The sequence below is a fragment of the Phodopus roborovskii genome, unplaced genomic scaffold (assembly GCF_943737965.1).
Source record: "Phodopus roborovskii unplaced genomic scaffold, PHOROB, whole genome shotgun sequence".
NCBI classification, from domain to species: domain Eukaryota; kingdom Metazoa; phylum Chordata; class Mammalia; order Rodentia; family Cricetidae; genus Phodopus; species Phodopus roborovskii.
Window position 1 is genome coordinate 14,703 of NW_026125556.1, and position 27,047 is coordinate 41,749.

A 27,047-nucleotide genomic window follows, 5' to 3' on the forward strand; every position below is an offset into this window, starting at 1 on the left:
ACAAAAAAAAAATGGGTATGGGCTTGGAAATAAAAACTCAGACACTTTGCCCCCCCAAAAAAAAATTTTGTACAGTTCTACTGTTTTGTAATACCTATGTGTCCTCTTAGAGTTGTGGAAGGCAATATATTCTTCATTTAAGTTTATTCTTTGAAACCATTTATCCAATGATCCGAAATTTGTAATTCTGAGCAGAGGCTGTAACAAGAGATCACTGAATAGCAGGATATACCAAACAAACTATAAATCATCTTGTTGGATAACAGAAAAAATACAAATTCTTGAATATATGCACATTAACAAAATTAACTTCAGAAAAGACAAAACAAATACAGAAATTCAGTTAGCAATGTCAAACATTTAAATAAAGACAATTCCAGGAATAGGAAATTTATATGGCAAATTCTCTCAGTATATGCATAGTGATAGCTGAATACAAATAATATATGAGCACAAAGAAAAAGATAAGGTAATGACTTGCATTAGATTCTTATGTCTGCTGAAACAGAGCATAGCAAACCTCAAAACATCCCAGTACACAACCCTAGAGGTATATTTAATTAGAGATTTTTTAAAAACCCATTGTAGTGGACAGTGAAGGTTAACTATCACTCTGTACCAGGAGGAGAAAGTAAAAAGAAGTTGTTAAATGTATTAATAAAGGTAAAAAATATGTTTTTGACAGATCAAACTAAAAAAAATATCAAAGATATCTTTACTCAGACTTTTGGCTTCTAAACATAATGTTTCTTAATTCCCAGGACAAAATGATATCCAGAAGCATAAATAAGAAATCAGACCTTGAAGCAGTATGTTCAAAATACAACACAGTATATCAAAATATCTGATAAGAATGACTTTTAATATTGTATATCACAAAATATTTAATGTCATAACCATAATGGTTATTATTCCTTTAAAGCCATCTTCATGAATGCTCTCTTGACCTCTTTGTTCCTCAGGCTGTAAACTAGAGGATTCAGCATAGGGATGACCATGGTGTAGAACACAAACACAATTTTGTCAATGTCCATTGCAAGGCTAGAGCTGGGCTGCAATAGACACTGCAGTGAAGTGGGAGATGCAGGTGGAAATAGCCTTTTGATGTCCTGTTCCTGAATTCATCTTTAATATTGTTATAATAATCATACTGTAGGATAGTAATATTATTATGAAAGCAAAAAAGATAGTGAAGGTGGCGAGACAAATAAGAACCAGCTCATTAATATGTCTATCAGAGCAAGAGAGAGCCATGACTGCTAGCATGTCACAGAAAAAAAATAATGATGGATCACATCTGGCCTACAAAACGATAGATTTAATGTGTTTCCAGTACAGATACAGGCACTCAGAAAGGCACAGGCATAGCATCCTGTGCACAAATACCTGAAGTCATGTTGCTGGTATAGTGTAGGGGTTTACACACTGTTGCATAGCGATCATAGGACATTGAGGCCAACAGGTAATTTTCTACAGTAGCAAATCCTGCAAAAAAAGAACATCTGAGCAGTACAGTCATTGTAAGACATGATCTTTTCTCCTAATAGGAGCCCAGCCATGACTTTGGGAGTGATAGCTGAGGAGTAACCAATATCAACAAGGGAAAGATTACCCAGAAAAATATACATAGGAGTATGAAGCCAAGACTTCAAGAGAATCAGAAGGAACATTCCCAGATTCTCCAGCAGTGTAATGGTGTAGATGATGAAGAAGGTGATAAAGAGGGGGAAGAGGAAGCTCTGGAGCATCAGTCAGTCCTATGAGAAAGAACTGTCTTCATAATTGTTATCTAACAGCCTAGGAATGCTATCTGGCAATTAGAAAGAAAATAATATAATTGTGAACATGAAATTGATACCTATAAATATGAGAAATAAACATTCATTGTAGCAACAACCACTTTGAGAAGATTCTTTACAAAAGCCTGAACTTTGAATGCCAATTTAATGTATTAGCTATATACATGGTTTCCTGCTACTAAATATAAAGAGATTTGATGAAGAGTACATTCAATTTAAAAGTGGTGTCTATTACTGTACAAAGAGTAAAAGACCTTGGAGCATCTTATGCTAAATGAGATACTGCCAGCAAAGCACCACCCACCCTCGACATACACACACACACACACACACACACACACACACACACACACACACACACAGGGCTCAAGGAATTATGTGATATACAGGATGGAAAAACATTTTAAGAGCTAGAGGAGGTGGATGACTTCAAAAAAAGAGTGTCTTCCAAACACAACAGGACAGACATAGATGTGAACTCACAGAGACTGTGCCAGGAAGACTGTGCCAGGATGCACAAGTTCAAGGCAGATGGGGCCTCAACATGGAGAGGGGGAAAGATGACACAGACTCTCACTTATAACCAAAACACTATCTATAAATGATACCCACTGGCTAAGATAAAATCACAATTTTCCAATACAGTGTTACTGTACATATCAACCAGCAGGTATGAGGACTAAGAGTAGTTGGTCTACACAAAGTGAAATTCATGGTTTTTGTGAGCTTTTTGTAAGTCATGAGATATTTTTGGAAATTTTTATGCTTTTTGTGTTTTCATTTTATGAGATTTTTGAGAGGGGGGATAGAAGCAAAGAAGACATAACATTTGGGGGTAGAGATGGGTCTATGGGGAGTTAGAGTAGGAGAAGTTGATCAAAATATATTGTATGCAAAATTTAAAGAGAAAATATTTTGTTTATATACACACTGATTCTTTAAAAATTCAAATAAATGGACAACAAATAAATATACCATCCAATTCACTAGTGAACTCAATAAAGTTTGACAATTCCACATTTATCACTGGCCATGATCTTATTTAAACCGTTAGGTTACATTTACTCCCTTCTTTCAATTGTATGAATTAAAAGAAAATGATTAAACAAAGTTTCACTATGTTAACTCAGGACCATTTTTATCATTTAAACAAAAATAACTTTCTTTTACCTATGGTGAAAATGTCAGAGTTAGGGATTCTGTTTTCAACTATGGAAAATGGTATTTTCATTTTTCAGTAATATATCTGCTCCTGGACTAACATGAATTGCACTTCTTCCTGTATATTTATCCTTACCAGTTGTCTTGAGGATGAAAATTTATTCACTCAGATCACTCAGCCTACTCTTAATTCCAGTCATGGAATGGGACATAAATGTGATTATAGGCATTACATGCTCTCTTAGTAGAATTCAACAAATTCTCAGTTATCTGCAGAACAAAATAGACAAATGAGCACTAACATGTATCATATCCTAGTTTCCTATCCATAATATCTCTCTTCTTCATAGGTAATGTCACACTTGCCACAAATTTTGGAAATTTTAGCTATAAGACTAATTACAAGACATACAAGACATACAAGAAAAGTTTCAAGGCAAAGCTAAAAATTTTAAAATATATCAGTCTAATGCTTATCTTTGAATTTAAAAGTTTATCACTGTAATACTTCTTTATATATTTTCTCTCACCATGGTTGAGGATCCTAGCTAATACTTTTTTGCAGAAGGCTCTATGATTAATTATTACAACTGAAATGAAAACATTGGCCAATTAAGCATGGCATGAAATTTATCCCTTCAATACTGTGGTATGGAATTGTATTTGTGATTCAGAAACTCCTATATGAAGATATGAGGCAAATTTTACAGACCTGGCAACCTCTAGAGACTTTTCTCAGGAGTCTACCTTCAGTTTCTGCCTGACATTGTGTGGAAGCAATAAGAGACCCATGGGAATCACATTGGTTACTTTATTGTGCACATATCTTTTCACATTAATATCATCAATTGGTTTTGAAATGTAAAATGTGTGATGACTCTTTTAAGCTCATTAGGGACATTCTATAAGATATATCAAGAAATATTCTTAGCAAAAAGTTTTAATGGGTATTTTATTTTAATATAAAATAGATTATTTTCTCATACAATAATTCCTAACCACATTTTCTATTGTACTTTAAACCAGTGTGCAAAGCAATGGGCTTTTCATTTATGATTTTTTTCATACCTTTGTTTTTGTTAGTTTACCTTCCTAGCCCATTATTTAATCTCCTTCATGCTGGAACCTTACCTTTTCCCCAATAATGATCCTTCCTCAGAAAATAGTTTTCTTCTTTAACACCTACAGTGTTGCCATCTCACCTCAATCCCAAAAATGAAGTTTTGGAACAAGGGATAGACTCATGTTTTTAACTATATAATGCTCATAAGAACTTTAAATACTTTCCAAAATGCAAATTTGTTAAAGGAATATATCTCTCCCATCCCAAAACACACATACACAACACACACACACACACACACACACACACACACACACATACACGACGATGAAACAATAAGTCAAATATGTCACAGAGCCTCAAGAAATACACAATTTTTTACAGCAATAGGGAAAAGATTCTTAGGATAATGAAGGATTTCTTATGACAAAAATGGAAGCCACAAACAGTAATAGAACTTGAAGATTTAAAAAAGACAACAACCAAACTAGGATACAAGAAAGATTCCAAGAAATTCATACAAGGTCCCTCACAGAAGGGGAAAGGAACAAGATCTCTTGAGCATATTGGGAGTGGGGGGGCAGTGAGTGGAGAGGGGGCTAGAAGAAAGAGAAGGGAAGGAGAGGAAAGAACATGGAACTAGGAAGATTGAGTCAGAGGAGGAATAAAGAAGAGAGAGAGAGAGAGAGAGAGAGAGAGAGAGAGAGACTATAAAAGAGGGAGCCATTATAGGTTTGAAGAGAAAACTGACTCTAGAGAAATCTCCAGAGACCTACAAGACTGACCCCAACTAACAATTTGAGCAACAGTGGAAATGTCCTTCCCTGATAATGACATTGATGACTAACTTATCCACCATCATGGAGCCCTCATCTAATAGCTGATGGAAACTGAAGCAGATACCTACAGTTAAACACTGATCTGAACTGGATTCCAGATGCAGAGAAGAAGGACAATACCAGGCTACAGAAACCTACAGAGATAGCCGACCTGAACAAGGAGGAGATAATGGGCCCCCAGACTGATAGCTGGTAATCCAGCATTCAAGCTGGGTGTTGTGGACTGCTACTGGGACCACAGTGACATCCAAGCTACAACTGCTGCCTAGGGACATGTCTGGGCCCATGAGTCCTGCTGCAGCTGGGATCTGTACTGATCTTCATGGCACAGGATATCCCAGGGGACCATAGGAACCAATACATGTGGAAATCTGAGAGCCATACTGAGTCAGCATCTCTCAATGCTGACCCTGCCCCTCACATGCCCCTGAAGCAGAAGAGTTGGTCTTGTCTCTCTTGGAAGAACTGGACCCACACTTAGGAGAGATGGCCCCACCCCTCACTGTAGGAATGGTAGAGCTGGCCCTGATGGCATTGGTTTGTAAGTGCTGATTCCACCCCTCACCTGAGGGAGGCAGCTCCACCCTAGCAAATATCTCATCCATGACCTCCTGGAGGGTGTGAATGGACTGGTCAGGCAAAACTATAGCTACAGGATTTCCATGATTTGGAAAATGGCAGGATATCTGGGAGGGGTTTCAGTAATGGTTCAGTGTTGATTGTGCACCAGAAGCCAGAGGCATTGAACCAGACCAAGAACTCATTGCAATGAACATTTGCAAGTAAAACAATAAAGGATATACTGTGTGATACATTGCAATTCCCAATGACACTAAGATGAATGAAGAGATTCTGGAAAGGTAGGAAGGATGGAGAAGCAAAGTGGTTCATTTTGTTTTTAGTTAATATTTCCTAACTTTTTCTTTGGGAAACATGCTACAGGAGTAAGAGGAAATAAACAAGATTGAGGTGCATGATGTGAAATTCTCAAATAATCAATTTTAAAATGTTTAAAGAGTCTAGAATATGTAGTAATAGAAAAAAGATTATTTTTAAAACTTTATTATGTTTGTGTGTACTCTGACAAATCATCCTTCTAAAAATTAAAACATGAATCTATTGGCTGTATAAAAGGACATGATCAAACAGGAATACTAATCAATAGGAAATGTCAGAATATTTCAGTAAAATATACAAATAGAATACACACTGTCCTTTAACAATGAGTCTTCTGAAACTGATCCCTTATAATGTCAGTGAAATAATTAAATGTTATGCAAAATTTACATCATTATATAAAAATAAAAATTAAATTATCAGCAATAAATACATCTGGACTTTTTATGGGTTCAGCAGTGCAACAAAAGCACATAAAAGTGCACAGAAACAGCTGACCTCAACAAGGGCGAGCTCATGAACCCCAGTCTGAAAGCTGGGAAACAAGAATATGTCCAACCCAGACCCCCTAAACGGGGGTGTCAGTTAGGAGGCTTGTGCAATCTATTGGCCCTCTGGTAGTGGATCAGTATTTATCCCTGGTATACAAATGGATGTTGGGAGCCCATTACACATAGATGGATACTCACTCTCTCAGCCTAGACACATGGGGGAGGGCCTAGCCCTGGCACCAAATGATAAGACAGACTGATGATCCACCATGGATTGCCTCACCCTCCCTGGGGTGCAGAAAGGGAATGGAATAGTGGGGTTGTGAGGAGCAGGGGATGAGGGGAGTGAGAGGGAACTGGGATTCACATGTAATAAAAGCTTGCTTCTAATTTAAATTTTAAAAAGTTTGGGGGAAAAGTGCATGCATGTTCACATGTATATTTATGAATCAGGACATTTAGTATGTATATGGTTTCATGTGATAGTGAAAGTATAAAAAGCCTAATAAAATCCCAATATATTGACAGATGTCTAAGGAATAAAGAAAACAAGTAGTTAATTGACTAAAGTCCCCATGCGAAGAAAGGGGAGAGTGAGATGGCTGACTTAAGTCCCGAGCTTAGAGAGAAGTCCTCATGTCAAAGAGTAAAGGAAGATATATGTTCCAGTTAAAAGAAGGAGAAAGAGGAGAAGAGGGGATAAGGAAAAAAGGAAGAAGGTAGGAGGGAAAGAGAAGTGTAGGGAGATAGTTCTGTGGCACTGACCACGCCCATTGGGGGTGGAGCCATGGGTGGAGTGACCTGTGGAAGGAGGTCAGAGGGGGCCAGGAAAGGCGCTCTCTTTCTGGCGTGACTCGGACAGGAGAGGATCGGGTTGAATTTCCTGGTGTTCATCTGTCTAGGTTGTAAGTTATTTCTCCCTGAATAAACATCTATTCGGCCTATTTGTTTATCCTGATCCTTATTTACCGCGATATCTGGTGTCAGAAGTGGATTTACCTGGGTTTCACCCCCAGGCGGCAGAAGCCACCCCCCCTCCCTCACCTTCCCCAACGGGCAGGGTTTAACCAGGTGGACTCACCACAGCTTTGGGACATTTGCCTCTTTCTTACTGTAAAGGAGATCTTTGCCGCTAAAGCAGACCTGAGAAGGCACTTACTGCTTAACATTTTTTGCCCATTTCCGCACGGGACTTTGCATTTGCGCAGAGCCACTTGGCAGCACCAGCCCGGCTTGCACGCATTTCGTCTTGTGTTCCAAGTAACTCCAAAAGTCCCCTTTTAACAAAATTCTGCTTGTCATAGTTTGTTAAGAGCTATTTTACAGGGACCGGAATCAGAAGGATCGTCTGCTGCCGGACAATATTTGGTGGCACACTTCTAGGTTGCAAAACCGGGATCAGACGAGCCTCGGCGGCTAGGCGCTATTTGGTGACACACCTCCAAGCATAACTACCAAAAGCTGAGATATACAACTAAAGCATCAAAGTTCCAGGACAGCAAAATTACACCAAGGTAATTGTAAAATCCTTTGAAATTTAAGCTGATATAAAATCTGAGATAAATTGTTCCATAACTATGGCAGATAATTTTACTATGCAGAACTTTAGGAATTATTTTACTTCATATGTAGAAGGGATTTTAGCAGAAGAAACTTATGACTGGACCAATATATACTTTTATTTTGTAATAGCAATGGGTTTCATCATTAACATGATATTCTTAAAGAAATGGTTTGAGATTACAGCAAACAATAAGGAACTTGTACAAACCATAGGAGACTTAGTAACAAAGATTCGAAACATTGAAAATGATAGAATTCAAAGCATAGAGACAAGGATTCAAAACATTGAAAATGATAGAATTCAAAGCATAGAAAATATAGAAAGAAAGGTTCAGAATATTGAAGATGGCGTTGGCGAGCTGAAAGGTATAATTTGTTTCATGTCAGATACCTCAATAACCAGAACAGAAACAATGCAATGCATTAATAAACTAGCAGAAACAGCTCACTCCTGGTCGGAGGAAGCTACTAATAAGTTTAAAAAACTGGAACATCAGATAGAAAGACTAGATGACAGAATCTCTTCCATGTCTGAGGATAATGGCAAGCTAGCAGATAGAACATTGTTTCTGGAAGGCAGTTTACACGCCATTCAGATAATATCTAAGGATGATAAGATTAAAAACATGGAATCATTTGTAGTTGGAGAAAGTAAGAAACTGATTGATGCAATGAAGTCTCTAGAAAGTTATTTGATTCAAGAAGTTCAGACACTCAAAGAAACAATGGTGAATAGATTTCAGGCTTTAGAAGACCTTCAGTCTGATACATCAGAAGAAGAACTAACAGGGCATGAAAAAGATTTAAAATTTTCCACACCATTTAGGGTCAGGGGAGCTTTCCCTGTATCTATTCATGAAAAGCCAGCAACGAAGAAACATCCAAAAGGTGTCCTTGCATATCAGTGAGAACCAATACGTATGAAAGATTTAAAAGGTATAAAGGAAGCAGTAGTCTCTTATGGCATGCACTCATCTTACGTGAAACAATTAGTAGAATCATGGGCATGGAATAACAAGGTAACCCCTAAGGATTGGGATCAATTAATATCAGCTGTCCTTGAAAGCTCCTCTCAATTAGAATGGAGGGCTTTATGGAGAGATGAAGCAAAAGCTCTTGAACTTCAGGGCTTAAAGAAAGGTTATAAAGATCCCCAAGATAAAATTCTTGGTGAGGGTCTCTATGCTGACCCAGAAACCCAAGCTGCCTATGATGAACACATCTTGTCTCTATGCAGTACAGCAGCTTTGAATGCTTGGGATAAGGTTCATGAATTAGGAGAGAGGATAGAACCCTATACCAAGATAAAGCAAGGACCTAGAGAACATTTTAGTATCTTTCTAGAAAGATTATCTAGGGCAGTACAATTAGAGATAGCAGACATAGATGCTAGGCGAATATTCATAGAATCTTTAGCTTATGCGAATGTGAATCCTCAATGCAAACAGGTGCCTTTAAAAATGCATTCAGCACCCTTGGATGAATGGGTCCTATATACAGGCAACATTGAGTATAATGACAATAAGACTGAAGCATGGATAGGAGAAGCCATATCTAAAGGTCAGAGAAGATATCAAGATAACAGAGTTCCTTACTATGGTGACTTAGAAGCTTGGGTAGGAGAAGCCATCCCCAAAGGTTTGAAGAGATATCAACATGTCAGATGTTATAACTGTGGTAAGATAGGACATCTAAAAAGAAATTGTAGGCAAAGCTTCCCTAGAAATAACACCCCCAGGAATGAATCAAACAGAAGACCTCAGCCTCCTGGGTTATGTAGAAGGTGTGGCAAAGGCAGACACTGGACAAATGAGTGTAGATCGACCAGAGACAAGCAAGGAAACCCTTTACCATCAGGAAACTCCTTGGGGGCCTCTCGAAGGCCCCCACGTCACAGGTGGTTCGAACATTCCCAGTCACAGTGGAAGACAATCTCCCTCAGGACAATTAGAAAATTCTGTGCCTATTATAAAAACTCATACTGCTCTGGATAACAAACTAGTGACGGAAGTTGAATCAAACATGACAGAAGGAAATGAAAAACGTATATTTTGGCAAACTGCTATAAATAGTCATAGGCCTAGATTGATAGTTAAGATGAATAATAGACTGTTTGAGGGTCTCCTGGACACAGGAGCTGATGTAACTATCATATCTAATAAATCTTGGCCTCAAAGATGGCCCCTGCATTAGGTAAATGTTCAATTCTTAGGGATTGGAACCCTGTCTCAGGTAAAACAAAGCACGAGATGGATTGAATGTATAGGACCAGAAGGACAGAGAGGGAGGTTGAAAACATATGTGGCTGATGTAGGGATAAATTTATGGGGTCGTGATCTATTAAAGCAATGGAATACACAGATTAACATTCCTCCAGTATTAGATAGGAACCATAGACGACCTCATGATTGTGGAAAGAATACTGTTAAGTACTATACAAGACAGAGACCAAATATCCAGGCAGTACAAAAACAAAATACAAATGCTGAACAAACAGAGGAACCAAAAGCCCTACCATTAAAATGGCTAACAGAGGAAACTGTCTGGGTAGGACAATGGCCTATGACCTCTGAGAAGTTAGAAGCTTTAGAAAGCCTGGTTCAGGAACAGCTAAATGCTGGACATATTGAGGAATCAACCAGCCCTTGGAATTCTCCTGTATTTGTGATCAAAAAGAAATCTGGTAAATGGAGAATGCTTACAGACCTGAGAGCCATCAATAAAGTTATCCAGCCAATGGGCTCTCTACAGCCTGGAATGCCCTTGCCTTCTTTGATACCCAAAGAATGGCCTATTATAGTTATTGATTTAAAGGATTGCTTCTTCACTATACCTTTATAAGAACAAGACAAAGAGAAATTTGCCTTCACGGTACCTAATTATAATAATTCTCAACCGGTGAAGAGATATCAATGGAAGGTTTTGCCACAGGAAATGCTAAATAGCCCCACCCTGTGCCAATATTTCGTACAAAAACCGTTAGAAATAATTCTTAAATAGTTTCCACAATCCATAATCTATCATTACATGGATGATATATTGTTAGCTGACTCTAAAGGAGAAATATTAGACAAAATGTTTGAGAAAGTAAAGGAAGTTTTACCTTGCTGGGGATTACAAATTGCACCTGAAAAAATACAAAAAGGAGAGTCTATCAACTAGGATATAAAATAGGTCTACAGAAAATTAGACCACAAAAAGTACAGATCCGAAGAGATCGCTACCAGACTCTTAATGATCTTCAAAAATTACTAGGAGAGATTTCTCAACTGCAAACCATATTTGGAGTTGAAGGGCATGATTTGAAAAACTTGAAAATGGCCCTAAAAGGAGATAAGGACTTGAATAGTCCACGAATACTATCAGCTGAAGCTGAGAAGGAATTAGAATGGGTAGAAAAGAGGATACTAGAAGCACATGTGGACCGTGTGGATCCAAACATAGACTGTATTCTGGTTATATTACCATCTAGAGAATATCCTTCAGGGATTTTGATGCAGAGAGAAGATATCATATTAGAATGGATATTCCTACCACATAAACAGAATAAAAAACTAAAAACATATATATAAAAGATCTCTGACTTGATTATAAAAGGTAAATTAAGACTTCGTCAGCTAATAGGAAGGGACCCAGCAGAAATTATAGTACCTTTAACTAATGAGGAAATTTCTTCCTTATGGAAAGATAACGAATATTGGCAGAGAGCTTGCAGTAAATTTTTGGAAACAATTATCAACAACTATCCCAAAACTGAGAGAATCAAATTCACAAAGAAAATGATTTGGATTCTTCCACGCATTGTAAGAAAAACACCTATTTCTGGAGTTCATACATTCTACACTGATGCACACAAATCAGGTAAGGCAGGATATAAATCAGAAAAAATTAGCAAAGTGATTCAAAGCCCTTACAATTCTGTACAAAAGGCAGAATTGTATGCCATTCTCATCGTACTTATGGATTTTAAAGAACCCCTCAATATAGTTACTGACTCTCAATACGCAGAGAGAGTCGTTTTACACATTGAGACTGCAGAATTTATTCCTGACAATACAGAATTAACTTCATTGTTTATACAGTTACAAGATACTATCAGAAAGAGGACTCATCCTATATATGTAACACACATCAGATCCCATACAGGTCTGCCAGGTCCTCTAGCACAAGGCAATGATGAAATTGATCGTTTATTGATAGGAAGTGTGCTAGAAGCCTCAGAGTTTCATAAGAAACACCACGTGAACAGCAAAGGTTTAAAAAAAGGATTTTTCTATCACTTGGGAACAAGCCAAGGAAATAGTAAGGAAATGTCCTACTTGCTCATTCTATAACCAAACTCCTTTACCACCAGGCAGTAACCCTAAAGGTATAAATAGGAATGAAATATGGCAAATGGATGTGTTTCATTTTGCAGAATTTGGAAAATTAAAATATGTACATCACACTATAGATACATTTTCAGGGTTTCAATGGGCTACTGCTCTGAGCTCTGAAAAGGCTGATTCTGTTATAACACACCTTTTAGTGGTAATGGCCATTATGGGCATACCTGCACAAATAAAAACTGACAATGCTCCAGCATATGTCTCCAGCAAATTGAAACAGTTTTTTGAGTATTACAAGATAAAGCACATAACTGGTATACCACACAATCCTACAGGACAAGCAGTGGTTGAGAGATCCAATCGTACTTTAAAAGAAATGCTCCATAAACAGACAGGAGGAACCAAAACACCCAAACACAGATTACATAATGCTTTATTAACATTAAACTTTCTTAATGCTGATGAAAAAGGAAAAACAGCTGCAGAAAGACACTGGACAATAGAAAAAACTTCTGAACTAAATCAGCCAGTGTACTTCAAGGATGTACTGACCACAGAATGGAAAGCAGGATATGTGTTACATTGGGGTAGGGGTTTTGCATTTGTATCTACAGGAGAAGAAAAACTATGGATACCATCTAAGTTAATCAAGATTCGAGTTGAACAAGAGAAACTTCTTAATGAAGAGAAATGACAAGTCATCCAACAAATTAGGTCCTATGAGGTGTGCGGAGGCCTCTCAAAGGTAGGGGAAGTGTTCTGTTCTTGTTTTTACAGGAAAACAGAGAAAACCTATCATCAAACAGCCAAAAGACACTGAACATGTAGGTGCCTACAGAAGAGAAGACAGCTCTTCAGAAACAATCACTTAAGGAAGCAGAATCTGATATATGGTAAAAAAATATATTTAATTGTAGTAAACTATTTCTACATAGAAATCTATTTCTCTCTACTATCTAGTATTCCTGAAGTCCCAATTTTTGTAAACCAATGTTGGCTTTGGAGTTGGATTTGGCTTTTCTTCTCTAAATTCAAGCATGTTGTTAAGATTAAATTCATGGTTTCTGCCTTAAATCAAGAAGCCAATTGGTGTAAGGCAGAAGAAAACAAAATCTGGGGACTCATATCTTATATGCAATTTTCTCTCTGAAATCCTAATTTTCTCACATACTTTTAATGCTTATTGTTGTCTTTCCCTAATGCATACCTTAAAACTTAAAAATTTTACTTTAATATTGATGTGTAACTTTTCCACAAGGAAAAATAACAACTCCTAACAGCAGTCTTTGAACTCTCCGGAAAGAAGATGGGGCCCCACATCATCGTTTCCACTTGACACAACCTGATGCATCTGAACTACAAACATCACCCTAAAACCAGTTTGAGACTGTTTTGCTCGAGAAAACTCATGACTAGCTAGCTGTAATGGTGCACCTTTTTATTACACCCTGGCCAGAGTTTCAAATAGAACTACAGTCAAGCATTTCCTGCCACACAGTGAGTAGCTACATATGTCACAGCCAGTTCTGTTGAGAAATTTGGTTGCTAAAAATTTTCTTCCTACAGGATCCATTGGAGCAATCATCGTCCCATTTCAGCAGGAAGTAATCTTAATATGACGATGCCCCCCTTTCCCTACCCTTGGAATTTTGGGATAATAGTCATCGTCTTTGGGTTGGTTTTAGTTATTTGGGATTGGGTGATGCTTACACTCGGGTTTATCTTTTAGACAGGAATAGGGAGTGGTTGGGAAAGGTATGGTTTAGATGGGATATAGGTAGATTAGCCTATTTTCTTGAGAATTTGAGTAAGAATGAGATAGTATTTTACAGCTTACATTGTTGTGTATTCTTATGTGGTAAGCTATGTAAAATTAAGTTTATATTTTGTTATATTGTGTTAAATATTTCCACTTACAATGTTTTATGCACATTATTTTTTACCATATTCTATGTATGTATACTTTTCTTGTATTCAAGACATTTTGTATATTGATACAATTTGGGATATTTATCTTGCTGCCCTTTATAGTTCTACCTCTTGTCTTGACACTTATACTCTACCTCTATTTTAGGGATTTACATGTATGTATACATAATAGTTATATTGTTTAAGTATTTGTTCCTGCTTTACTCAGGGAAGTTTTAATCAGTCTTTTTAGCTAAGTTCCCGAGTATTACAGATTATCTTCACTCACATTTCCTGTACCTATGAGATTAGTCAGATATAGATGCTTAATCTTCAATCACTTCATAGACATGCAAAACATGGCATTTAAATGTTTTAATATTAGTACTCCATTGACATGAGACACTGTTGCTCCTGACAGCACCGTGCACTTTCCCGAAAATATGTTGGACACTGTTGTTGCTCCTGCTGGAGTTCAATCTCGCCTTAGCTAATGGCCTGTTGGGCAAAGAATTGCCCCCACCGTGACCACTGATTTGGACATGCAGTCCTATGTGCTTGCAGGAGACAAATATAGAAGACTGCTTGACCTTGCCAAGTCAGGGTAAGACAGCCATTCTACCTCCCTGCTGTTGTTGTGGTCTGTCAAGTTCTCTTGGCCTTAGCCAAATCTGGGTGTACCAACGTGGCTGTGAGACCTAAGGTGACTGTTCAGATGGCTTGCTGTTTCTGTCCTTGCTGCACCTTTTGGAAGTTGTCCATCCGCATTTCCTGTCTACTCTAGTATTGTTAATTTCCTTCTCAGGTCTTGATGAGGTTGAAGATTAAACTATCACAACTATTATTCTCTCTTCCTAGTTAGATATATTAGGTACTAGACTTACGTTTTCCAGCTTAGGACAACTCTATTGTAAACTCCATTATGCCCTCACCCTAGGACTAGATATGTAGGTCATTTTGTTCTCGATTTTCCTTTTCTTAGAGCACACTTGTTATTCACTGTTTTGTATATAGTTTTGTATTAAGCCTAAATCTTTTCTTTAGACTAAAAGGGGAATTGTAGGGAGATAGTTCTGTGGCACTGACCACGCCCATTGGGGATGGAGCCATGGGTGGAATGACCTGTGGAAGGAGGTCAGAGGGGGCCAGGAAAGGCGCTCTCTTTCTGGCATGACTCGGACAGGAGAGGATCGGGTTGAATTTCCTGGTGTTCATCTGTCTAGATTGTAAGTTATTTCTCCCTGAATAAACATCTATTCGGCCTATTTGTTTATCCTGATCCTTATTTACTATGATAGAGAAGAGATAAAAAGAGAGAGCCAGCTACAAAGAAAGTGAGAGGAAGAGCTGCCCCTTTGTCTGATTCCTGTTCTAGTCAGTAAAGCCAACAATGGATGAGATGCTGGCCACAAACACTGATGAGAACAAATCTTTATAAATCTACTGCTGTGAGTATAAGATATTCTAGAAACATTTTTAGACATGAGTATACACGTCTCATTATCTACCTGAGTAAATGTGAATACAGAGAAATTAACAAATAATATCAATCTCCAGATAAGCCATGTGCCATTTAAATCTGAAAAATAACCCACATCCCTTAGTGCCTTTCATTATAGGTTTCCCACATGCATATTTACTGTTCAAATGCTTATTTCTTCACTTAAGTGCTTTTGTATTAAAATGTTACTTCAAGAAACCTGGAAAATGTAGTGCACTAATCAATATCCTGGCAGAATGTTTGTGTAAACATCCCCTGAGATGCTTTAGAAATTCTCATTTGGTATGTATTTGCAGAAACAACTTGACCTATTTTATTTGTTTGCTTTTGTAAAACAATGATTCTTGCATAAAAGGTGGGTTTTAAATATAATTCAATAACTAGATAATATTGGAAAAGAATATATCCAGCATCATGAATCTCTGAAATGATAAATCAGAGTCAAAAAGATAATTTTGCATCCAGAACAAATTTTTTTGAATGCACTCTTCACCTCTTTGTTCCGCAGGCTGTAGACCAGAGGATTCAGCATGGGGATGATCATTGTATAGAACACAGAGGCAATTTTGTCAGTGTCCATAGAATGACTGGAACTGGGCTGTACATACATAAAAATACTAGTTACATAGAAAATGGAGACTGCAGTGAAGTGGGAGGCACAGGTGGACACAGCCTTGTGATGTCCTGTGGCTGAATGCATCTTCAGGATGGTGACAAAAATGAATGTGTAGGATATACAAATAACTATGAAGGCAAAGAATATGTGGAAGCTCACTATATAGACAAGAATCAGCTCGCTGACATGTCTGTCAGAACAAGAGAGAACCATGACTGCTGGGATGTCACAGAAAAAGTGATGGACCACATTAGATTCACAGAAAGAGAGCCCGAATGTGTCTCCAATGTGGATGGAGGCATTCAGGAAACCAATGACATAAGAGCCAATGATCAGCCATGTGCATACACTTGTAGTCATGATGGTAGCATAGTGTAAGGGCTTGCAAACTGCTGCATAGCGATCATAGGCCATTGATGCCAAAAGGTAATTTTCCACAGTAATAAAGGCTGCAAAAAAGAACATCTGAGAAGCACAGTCATTATAGGAAATGACCTTGTCTCCTATAAGAAAACCACCCATGACTTTTGGAGTGACTGCTGAAGAGTAACAAAAGTCCACCAGAGACAAGTTACCTAGAAAAAAGTACATGGGAGTATGGAGCCGTGAGTCCGTCAAAATCAACAGGATCATTCCAAGGTTCCCCACAAGGGTGACTGTGTAGATGAGGAGGAAGGTGATGAAGAGGGGAAGCTGTAGGCTTGGATTATCAGTGAGTCCCAGCAGGAGGAAGTGTGTCCCTTCAGTCCTGTTCATCATGTTATACAATCTCTGCAGCAATGAAAAAAACGGGGTGGGGGGGTAATGTGATAATGAAACACAATGGTAATCAGAAGGTATTAAGGAATATGTACTCTGCCTATAAATTTTACCTCAAGATTTTTCAAAAGAATATGCAAACTTGAAAACCAAAGTGAATGTACCAATTACATTTCATGATATCAAATGTGAATCATACATACAATTTAAAATGTTTAATGGTTTGTAAATAGACATATGGACAACTTAATATTTAATGAAAATGATTAGTATGAATGAATGTATTTGACAGTTCATTTCTTCTAATTACAGTATAAGCTGGTATTTCCCTGTGCTTACCTGTAAAGTTGCTGTGGATGCTTTGATTGTTCTCTCATAATAACCTCCTAATAATGTTTTTGTTACAATTTCTATAAATTAATAAGCACAAAAAAGTGCTTATTCATACTGATTCATACTCATTCATACTGATATGATCTTTTTTTATAATCTGTCTCAGTAACCTTGTAAAACTTTAACACAGGCTGAATAATTCCTAAATAGATCTAAAATAGGTTTAAGTTAAATTAAATTTAAACTTTAATTGCAAATAACTGAATCTTAAATAGTTTCACATGTTGTTCAAAATACCTTTAACAGTCAGTGAAGGTAAAATCAAGCAAATAGAATCCTGAAATATGAAGCAATCCTTCTTTAAATAATAAAATGGCAAGAAATTAATTTATTACCCTTATTTGACTTGTATTCTTTTTTTTGAACTGCATATTCATGCATTTCTACAATTATAAACAGTGGTAAAGATGAGTTTAACAACAAAATCATATCACATCTCAAAGAACAATCCAATTTTGGGAAAACTGGAAAATTATGAGAGCAAGTTCAAGCAGCAGAGGCAACTCTAAGTGAGGTGTAACCCCAGTTATGTTTAGCACAGAACTCATATTCCTTTAGCAGCTGTCTGTAATTTACCTTCTAACATCATACTTCCTATGAAAAATGAGAATTATAAATAAGACCTACCTACTTTCCTGAAGGTGAGGGTGTAAAGATTTCTCTAGACCCTCTACTATCCCCACTATGTGCAGACGGTAAAAGGGCTGAGAAAGAAATCAGAGAAACATCACCCTTTACAATAGCCACAAACAACATAAAGTGTCTTGGGGTAAAACTTAGCAAACAAGTGAAAGACCTATATAACAAGAACTTTGTGTTTTTAAAGAAAAAAATAAAAAAGATGCCAGAAAATAAAAAGATTCCCCATGCTCTTAGATAGGTAGGATAAACAGTAAAAATGGCAATCTTGTCAAAAGCAATCCACAGATTCAATGCAATCCTCATCAAAATCCCTGAACAACTCTTCACTGACCTTGAAATATTAATAAGCAACTTTATATGAAAAAAAGGACCTAGGATTGCCAAAACAATTCTGTACAATAAAGGAACTTCAGGAGGCATCACCATTCCCAACTTTAAGCTCTACTATAGAGCTATAGTCCTGAAAACAGCCTGGGTTTGGCAGAAAAATAGACAAGTAGACCAAAGGAATCAAATAGAAAATCCTGATATTAACCTACACACCTATGAATACTTGATTTTTGACAAAACAGCTAAAAGTATACAATGGGAGGAGGAAAGCATATTCAACAAATAGTGCTGGCACAACTTGATGATAGGGCATAGAAAACTACAAATAGACCTGTGTCTATTGCCAAACAGTAAACTCAAGTCCAAATGGATAAAAGAACTCAACATAAATCCAGCCACACTGAAACTCTTAGAAGAGAAAGTGAGAGGTACCCTTGAAAAATCGGGTACAGGAGACTGCTTCCTGAACATAACTCCAGTAGCACAGACACTGAGTTCGACAATTAGTAAATGTGACCTCCTCAAACTGAGAAGCTTCTGTAAGGCAAAGAACACAATTGACAAGACCAAATGTCAGGCCTCAGACTGGGAAAAGATCTTCACCAATCCTCCATCTGAAAGTCAACTTTCAAATGTATCCTACAGGTCACATAGTCTTTCACATTGTTATTATGATGGGACAACGGGTTGGTACTGATAATGCAGAGCTTCATTGTCATGAGCGAAGTGTTGACATTTCCCTGCCCAATTTACCTTTTCTTGAACATTGGTGTCAGTTTCAGTCTATACACTTGTGTAATATACATAACTGCTTCCTCTGTAATTAGATCTGAGACAATTTTGAAAAAAATTCTTCCATGAATTTTCATTTTCATTTTGGCAAAAGATAGAATCACACTTAATACTCGTTTTTTCCCTTTGGCATTCATATCACAGTCTAATATAGAGACTGAGGGTTGAGGAAGTTGTACATTATTGGCTGTATTTAGTTATTTTTTACATTTTTTATTTATTTAAAAGTTTGTTTCATTTTATAGACCAACCACAGTTCTCTCTCCACTCCACTTCTCCCATCCTCCATCTTCCCTCCACCAAACCCACACCTACTCCTCAGTAAGGGAAAGACCTCCATGGTGACTCAACAGAGTCTGGCATATCAAGCTGAAGAAGGACCAAGCCCCTCCCCCTGTATCAAGACTAAGCAAGTTGTCTCTCCATAGAGAATGGGTTCCTCAAAGTCAGTTCATTCACTAAGGATAAATCATGGCTGATGGGAGATGTCATTCTGTATATGTTTCTCATACTGGTTAATAATAAAGCACTGTTGGCCAATAGGAAAGGAAGATAGGAGGGACTAGGAGACAAGGAGGAAATAGGAAGTAGTAAGGAGGAGTCAAGATGGAGAGTCTGGAGAAAGCAGTATGCCGGCCGGCTCCCCGGTAAGAGAAATACATAGATCAGCAGTAAGGCAGAGCTAGCCGATAAGAAACAAGTAACCGTGCCAACAGCATTGTATCAAATACAGAGTCTCAGTGTATTATTTGGGGCTGGCGGCATGGCGGCGGGACAAGACCGGGAGGCAGCAGGCGGAAAAACCCATACACGTTACACATGGCCCCACTGCTAGTGAACCCACAGACTGTCTAAACCACAGGACCCACAGACTGCCCAAGCCACAAAACTGTCACCTACATTCAGAGGGCCTAGTATGGTCCTATGGCTCCTCAGCTATCAGTCCAGAATCAGTGAGCTCCCACTAGGTTGGACCAACTGTTTCTGTGGGTTTTCCCCATGTTGATCTTGACCCCTTTGTTCATATAATCCTTTCTTCCTCTCTTTAGCTGGACTCTGGGAGTATTACTCTGTGTGGGGGAAAGACTTCTTTAAATTTGAGAGCAAATGGATAAAACAAGAAAAAAAAACATCCTGAATGAGGTAACTCAGACTCAGAAAGACAAACACAGTATGTACTCAATCCTAAGTGGATAGTAGACATAAAGAAAAGGATATTCAGGCTACAATCCATAATCCCTGAGAAGCTATGTAACAAGGAGGACCCTAAGATATACATGCATGGATGCCCCTAGGAAGGGGAAATAAGTTAAGATCTCCTGAGTAAATTGGGGTGTTCAGGGAGGAGTGAGAGTTGAAGGGGATAGGGGAGGATAACATAAGGAAATGGGATGGTTAAGTTGGGGTAGTGACAGCAAAGGAGAACAAGGGATGAGAAATGTTAATAGAGGGAACCATTATGGGTTTAGGGAAAACCTGGAGCTAGGGAAATACCCTGGAATCCACAAGGATGACCCCAGCTAAGACTCCTAGCAATAGTGAAGAGGTTGCCTGAACTGGTATTTCATACTTATACCAGTTGTGTTGGCACATCCCATCTTCTAAATTATTGATTTGAACATTTATTATGTAGTAACCATATTCAATGTTTTCTTATTACAGTTACAGCTTTTGGATGGGATATATTTTATAACTACTTTGTCTTCTTTATTATAAACCTGTGAAAATTTTAAATAATCAATCTGGCCCTTAAAGATATTACATTGTGCCTCTTACATATTGGATATTGTGGGAGTGAAATGTGTAGCATAATTATTCTCCTTTTATCAGTAATAGAAGTGAGGATTTGAGGAACTTTGTGAAGTTTTGTAATTATAGTGGTAGTATAAAAATAGACAAGGTGATTAATTAATCTGGGTTTTGAGTGTGTGTGTGTGTGTGTGTGTGTGTGTGTGTTTCAAACATACAGTGAATTGTAATCATATAGTGCAGAAGATAATTATTTCCTCATCAAACAAAATATAATTTCATCACTTTATTAAAAGACCCATGACTTGTAAAATAATTGAATTACTAATAAATCTTTTGAAACCCTCTCTTTCTATCTTCAAACAACACATAGTAGAGAGAGCTTCCACACATTTGTCACATAAATTTTACTTCTCACTTCAATATTTACAGACCATGTAAGTGGTATGCCACCTGGCTAGAAGTCAGAAAGTGATTTTGAAGTCATAATTTCAGCTATATTTCATTTATTGAATACTACCATACAATTACTCTCAGAAGTGGTCACAATATTCTAACTTCTGTAATAGATAAAAGAATAGAAAGACAGGTCAAATTTTAATATTTCTTGTATACTTTCTGTATCTTTAAATGTGTCACTTACCTTTAAATGTGTAAAAGACACTTTTTTCTTGCAATTCATAAACTATGTCTGCCAATAACAAATAAAAGAAGGCTAAAAACATCACATGAAGAGGTTGTTTCTGAAAAAATACATATTTTTTTTTCTCCTTGATCTCATCTCCCACCACGGTGGTAACTTAGCAGCAAATTATCAGGTCAAAACAAGTCTATTTTAGACTCACAATGATTACCATTAAGGCAAGTAAAGGATGTCCAATGCAGTATAGCATACAGTGCACTCCTTATAAAATATATGATGCTGAATCACATTGGGTAATATGTGGAAAGCTAAAATAATTACAGTGAGTTAAAAATCTCTAGAGATTTCCCTCCAGAGGATAGGTAAACCATTCATCCACCCATCCTATACAAGAGGCAATTAACTTGCCTGTGGGGATCAAAAAGACTATTATTTTCTTAAAAAATAAAACATATAATATCTTAATAAGTAATCATCAGAATATATATCTGTAATGGGTACAGTTTTTCCACCCGCTGCCTGGTCTTGTCCCGCTGCCACGCCAACCCCAAATAATGCACAGAGACTCTGTATTTTATATAATTCTGATATCCAGGTACTAGTTTCTTATCAGCTAGCTCTGTCTTAAGTAGTAACCCATTTCTATGTATTTCCACGTGGTCTTCTTTCCGGGGAAAGGGGCCAGCGCCTTATCTCCCCAGCCTCTCCATCTTCACCTTCCTTCCTACTTCCTCTTTCCTCCTTGTCTCCTAGTCCCTCCTATCTTTCTTACCTATTGGCCAACAGTGCTTTATTCATTAACCAGTATGAGAAGCATATACAGAATGACATCTCCCATCATCTCCTCTTTTCTGTCTAAAATAAAATGAAGGGTTTCAACTTTAATATAGCAAAATATATCACATAACAGTTATCAAATAAGAATCACAGTTAACACTATTTAGTCCATTAACATTTAGTAAGATTTGAAGAAACTATTCTATCATCTATCCTATATTTGTGAGTCTAAAGTCTAAGTAACTTATCTTTAATACTAAGGAAAACTGTAAGCATAACTATCTTCAACTCCCTCAAAGACCACAGAAAGATAGTATATACTCTAGAAATGACAGAGATAACTCACTGCCTGGTCACCCGAAGTTCTTTTGTAATATTCCATCTTCAGCCCATAGGCCATAGTGTGTCTGGCAGACACTTCAGCAAATTAGGAAACTTTAAACTGTCTTCTTGTATTGGCAGTTTGTCAGTCACTTTCCTCTGTGTCCTGCAGACTGTCTGGCAGACTCTTCCATGAAGCAGGAACTCTATAGCAATGTCCATCCTGAATCAGCAATCACTTTTCTATGGGTCCTGCATGTCCAGTTTATATAGCACAAAGACAAACAGTCCAGACAAGAGCAGTATCTTGTCCAAATGGCTAGTCTTGCCATATTGAAAGCAAACTCCATAACACATTTCTTCAAGGTCCATCTTCCTTTCTGACGCAGGTGGTGTTGCCAGGAGCAGTTATATCTCCCTGTCAAGAAAAACCCTAAACCATTTTAAATGCCATATTCTGTAGGTCTTTGAAAGGTTTGAAGAATGCCTATTCATCTCAAATACATCTCTGTATATCTAGAAAACCTAACTCATCTAACTATAAGTTTTGACTATTAATAGGTAACTATCTATAATCCATACTAAATTATACATTTCTAAATGAGCTATATAAATACAATACCTAAACAAAACGAGAATATACACATCACAAAATTGACCTTAAATTGTATCAATAAATGAAAATCCATTCCAAAACAAAGTATTCATTTCTATACCGTAATCCCCTTTTTACCTTTAAAAAGAATATTGGTTGTGATTATTAACCATTTATAACCAAGCCAATTTAAATGAAAACAAACATTTATACACAATATTTGGGAATTTGGGGGTCATTCTTTCTAAACTACTTCCTGATGATAGGTGGCGCTGTCATGGGAATCCTAAGAACATGCAGAAATCCTGGCTGTAGTCTGCAAGGCTGCCTTGTTCAAGTTGTTTTGAATGTTGGATCACCAGGAACGCTGTTTCAGGGGGTCTGGCTTGCTCAAACCACATTAGACTGGAAGGAATCCACAGCTTTTCATTTTCTGTGGAAACAAAAATAGAAATCCTTTTCCCCAGTAACTTGTCCTTAGACTTAAATTTTTGAGTCAAAACATTTTTAAAATATATAAATTGAATTAATCCTTCAACAGTTGTTGTTTCCTCAGCAGTCAAACAATACAAAGACAATATAATACTGTACAGTATCCAGATTCTCTCTGAGCTTTCCATCTTTAAATGGCTTTATTATTACTCTTTCTTCTATTTTTTTCATTTTTTGAGACAGGGTTTCTCTGTCTGTTTCTCTTATCTGTCCTGGAATTCATTCTGCATACCAGGTTTACTTGGAATCACAGAGATCTGCTTGCCTCTGTCTCCAGAGTGCTGGGATTAAAGGCGTGTGCTACCACACCCATATATCCTAGTGCAGTATACCATGAGATATATATGCATGTATATAGATTATCTGATATTTAAATAAGATCAAATACATCTTTCTGCAAATATTCATTGAATGTTTATGATGAAAATTAAAATGATTTTAAGTGTTATCTACAGTCATCCTGCTGTTGTGATAGACCATAAAAATCACTGTTCACAATAAATAACCACTGTCCAGGCTTTCCTGATGCACCTTCACGTTATTGGGCATAGTCTCTTGTCCCCACTATTCAATTCTCAATTTCTGTGAGATCCAACATCAACTAGTGATGATCCTATGGTTTTATTTCATAATGTGTTTATATGGTGGATTACATTGACAGATTTTTCATATGTTGAGCCATCCCTCCATCTCTTGGATGAAGTCTATTTGATCATGATGGATGTTTATTCTGATGTGTTCTTAGATTAAGTTTGCCAGTATTTCACTGAGTATGTCTGCATCAATGTTCATGAGGGAGATTGGTCTATACTCCTCTTTCTTAGTTGCTTCTCTGTGTGATTTGGGAACAAGATATTGTAGCCTGCTAAAAAGAGCTTAGCAGTGACCATTCTCTTCTATTGTGTGGAATATTTTGGGTTTTTTTTGTTTGTTTGTTTGCTTGTTTCTTTGTGTGTTTGCTTGTTTTGATGTTTATGTTAATTTATTTTTATTATTTTTATTTTACATACCGATCTCAGTTCCCTCTCTCTCCTTCCCTCTTGCCCTCTATTCCACCTCCCATGTCCCCCCGATCACCCTCCACTCCCAATGCTCCCCCCAACTCCATCCATGTAAGGTGATGCCCTCCAGGAGGAGTCGTCTAAATCTATCATTTGGAGTAGGGGCTAGGACTACTCTCCTGTCTCTAGGTTAAGGGAGTATCCCTCCATGGGGGATGTGCCCTCAAAGTCCGTTGTGCACCAGAAATATATCCTGGTACCACTGTATGAGGTCCCTTGCACTAGTCAGGCCTTCTAGGTGAGAACCATGATCAGGGGGTCTGAATCAATCCCATGCTGGATTTCCAGCTATCAGTCTGGGGGGCCCATTAGCTCCTCCTTCTTCAGGTCAGCTATCTCTGTGTTTCTGAAGGCTGGCCTTGTCTTCCCTCTCAACATCTGGGTTCTAGTTTGGTTCAGTGTTTAGTTGTGGGTGTTTGCTTCTGTTTCCATCAGCTACTAGATTAGGGCTCCATGATGGTGGACAACTTATTAGTCATTCTCATTATCAGGGAAGGGCATTTATGGTAGAGCCTTTTCACTGTTGCTCAAATTGTTAGTTGGGGTCAGTCTTGTAGGCCTCTGAACATTTTTCTAGGTTCAGCTTTCTCTTCAAACCTATAATGGCCCCTTCTTCTATTCTCTCTCTCTCTCTCTCTCTCTCTCTCTCTCTCTCTCTCTCTCTCTCTCTCTCGTCTATTCCACCCCTGACTCAATCTGCCTAGTCCCAGGTGCTTCCCTCTCCTCCCTTGCTCTTTTCCCTAGTTCCCTCTCTACTCACAGTCCCCATGTGCTGGGGATATCATGTCCCTTTCCCCTTCTGTGAGAGACATTATATGAATCTCTTAGAATCCACCTTGTGTCCAAGTTTCTCTGGTGGTGTGAATTATAAGCTGGTGATCCTATGCTCTACATGTAAAATCCATATATGAGCAAATACATACCATGGTCCTCTATTTGTGACTGGATTACCTCATTCAGGATGGTTTCTTCAAGTTCTATCCACTTGCCTGAGAATTTCAAGATGCCATTGTTTTTTCCGCAGAGTAGTATTCCATTGTGTAAATGTGCCACATCTTCTTTATCCATTCTTCAGTTGAGGGGAATCTAGATTGCTTCCAGGTTTTTGCTACTACAAATAATACTGCTATGAACATAACTGAACACATGTCTTTGTTGCATGGATGTGGATCAATTGGGTATATGCCTAAGAGGGGGATTGCCGGGTCATGTGGTAGACTCATTCACATTTTCCTAAGGCACCGCCATACTGATCTTCAAAATGGCTGTACAACTTTGCACTACTACCAGCAGTGAAGGAATGTTCCCCTTTCTCCACATCCTCTCCAGCATAAATTGTCATTGGTGTTTCTAATTTTAGCCATTCTGACAGAAGTAAGATGGTATATCAAAGTTGTTTTGATTTGCATTATTGTGATAGCTAAGGACAGGATATTGAGCATTTTCTTAAGTGTCTTTCAACCTTTTTGATTTCCTCTAATGAGAGTTCTCTATTCAATTCTGTACCACATTTTTAATAGGGATATTTGGTGTTTTTGTGACTAGTTTCTTGAGTTCTTTGTATATTTTGGAGATCAGCCCTCTGTCACATGTAGGATTATTGAAGATCTTTTCCAAGTCTGTAGGCTGCCATTTGGTCTTTTCAACTGTCTTTTGCCTTGCAGAAGCTTCTAAGTTTGAGGAGGTCCCATTATTAATTGTCGAACTCAGTGTTTGTACTACTGGAGTTATGTTTAGGAAGTGGTCTCCTGTACCAAGTTGTTCAAGGTTACCTCCTACTTTCTCTTCTAAGGGGTTAAGTGTGCCTGGATTTATGTTGAGTTCTTTTATCCATTTGGACTTTGTTTTGTGCAAGGCAATAGACATGGATCTATCTGCTGTCTTCTACAGACCATCATCCAGTTGTGCCAGCACCATTGGTTTAAGATGCTTTCCTCCTACCATTTTATACTTTTACCTGTTTTGTCAAAAAAAAAAAAAAAACAGGTGTTCATAGTTATGTGGGTTTATATCAGGATTTTCAATTCGATTCCATTAGAATAATTGTCTATTTTTCTGGCAATACCAGGCTGTTTTCAGGACTATAGCTCTGTAGTAGATCTTAAAGTTGGGAATGCTGATGCATCCTGAAGTTCCTTTATTGTACAAGGTTGTTTTGGCTATCATGGTTATTTTGTTTTTCCATATAAAGTGGATTATTATCCTTTCAACATCAATAGAAAATTGTGCTGGGATTTTAATGGTGATTGCATTGAATCTGTAGACTGCTTTTGGCAAGATTGCCATTTTTACTTTCTTTCACTTGTTTGGTAAGCATTACCCCAAGA

At 37.6% G+C, this 27,047-nt stretch overlaps 1 protein-coding gene and 1 pseudogene across 1 annotated transcript; both read right to left on the reverse strand.

Moving 5' to 3' along the window:
* Nucleotides 1–908: 908 nt before the first annotated feature.
* LOC127216828 (olfactory receptor 5B2-like) lies at nucleotides 909–5,467 on the reverse strand (annotated as a pseudogene).
* Nucleotides 5,468–15,962: 10,495 nt separating this feature from the next.
* Nucleotides 15,963–16,928, reverse strand: LOC127216823 (olfactory receptor 5B3-like). The gene has a single exon (XM_051177684.1). The coding sequence runs from the start codon at nucleotides 16,923–16,925 to the stop codon at nucleotides 15,963–15,965; it is 963 nt and encodes a 320-aa protein (XP_051033641.1). The 5' UTR covers nucleotides 16,926–16,928.
* Nucleotides 16,929–27,047: the final 10,119 nt, after the last annotated feature.

Excerpts from the sequence above, each read along its gene's own strand:
- LOC127216823 (XM_051177684.1), bottom strand. The coding sequence starts at position 16,925 with ATGATGAACAGGACTGAAGGGACACACTTCCTCCTGCTGGGACTCACT.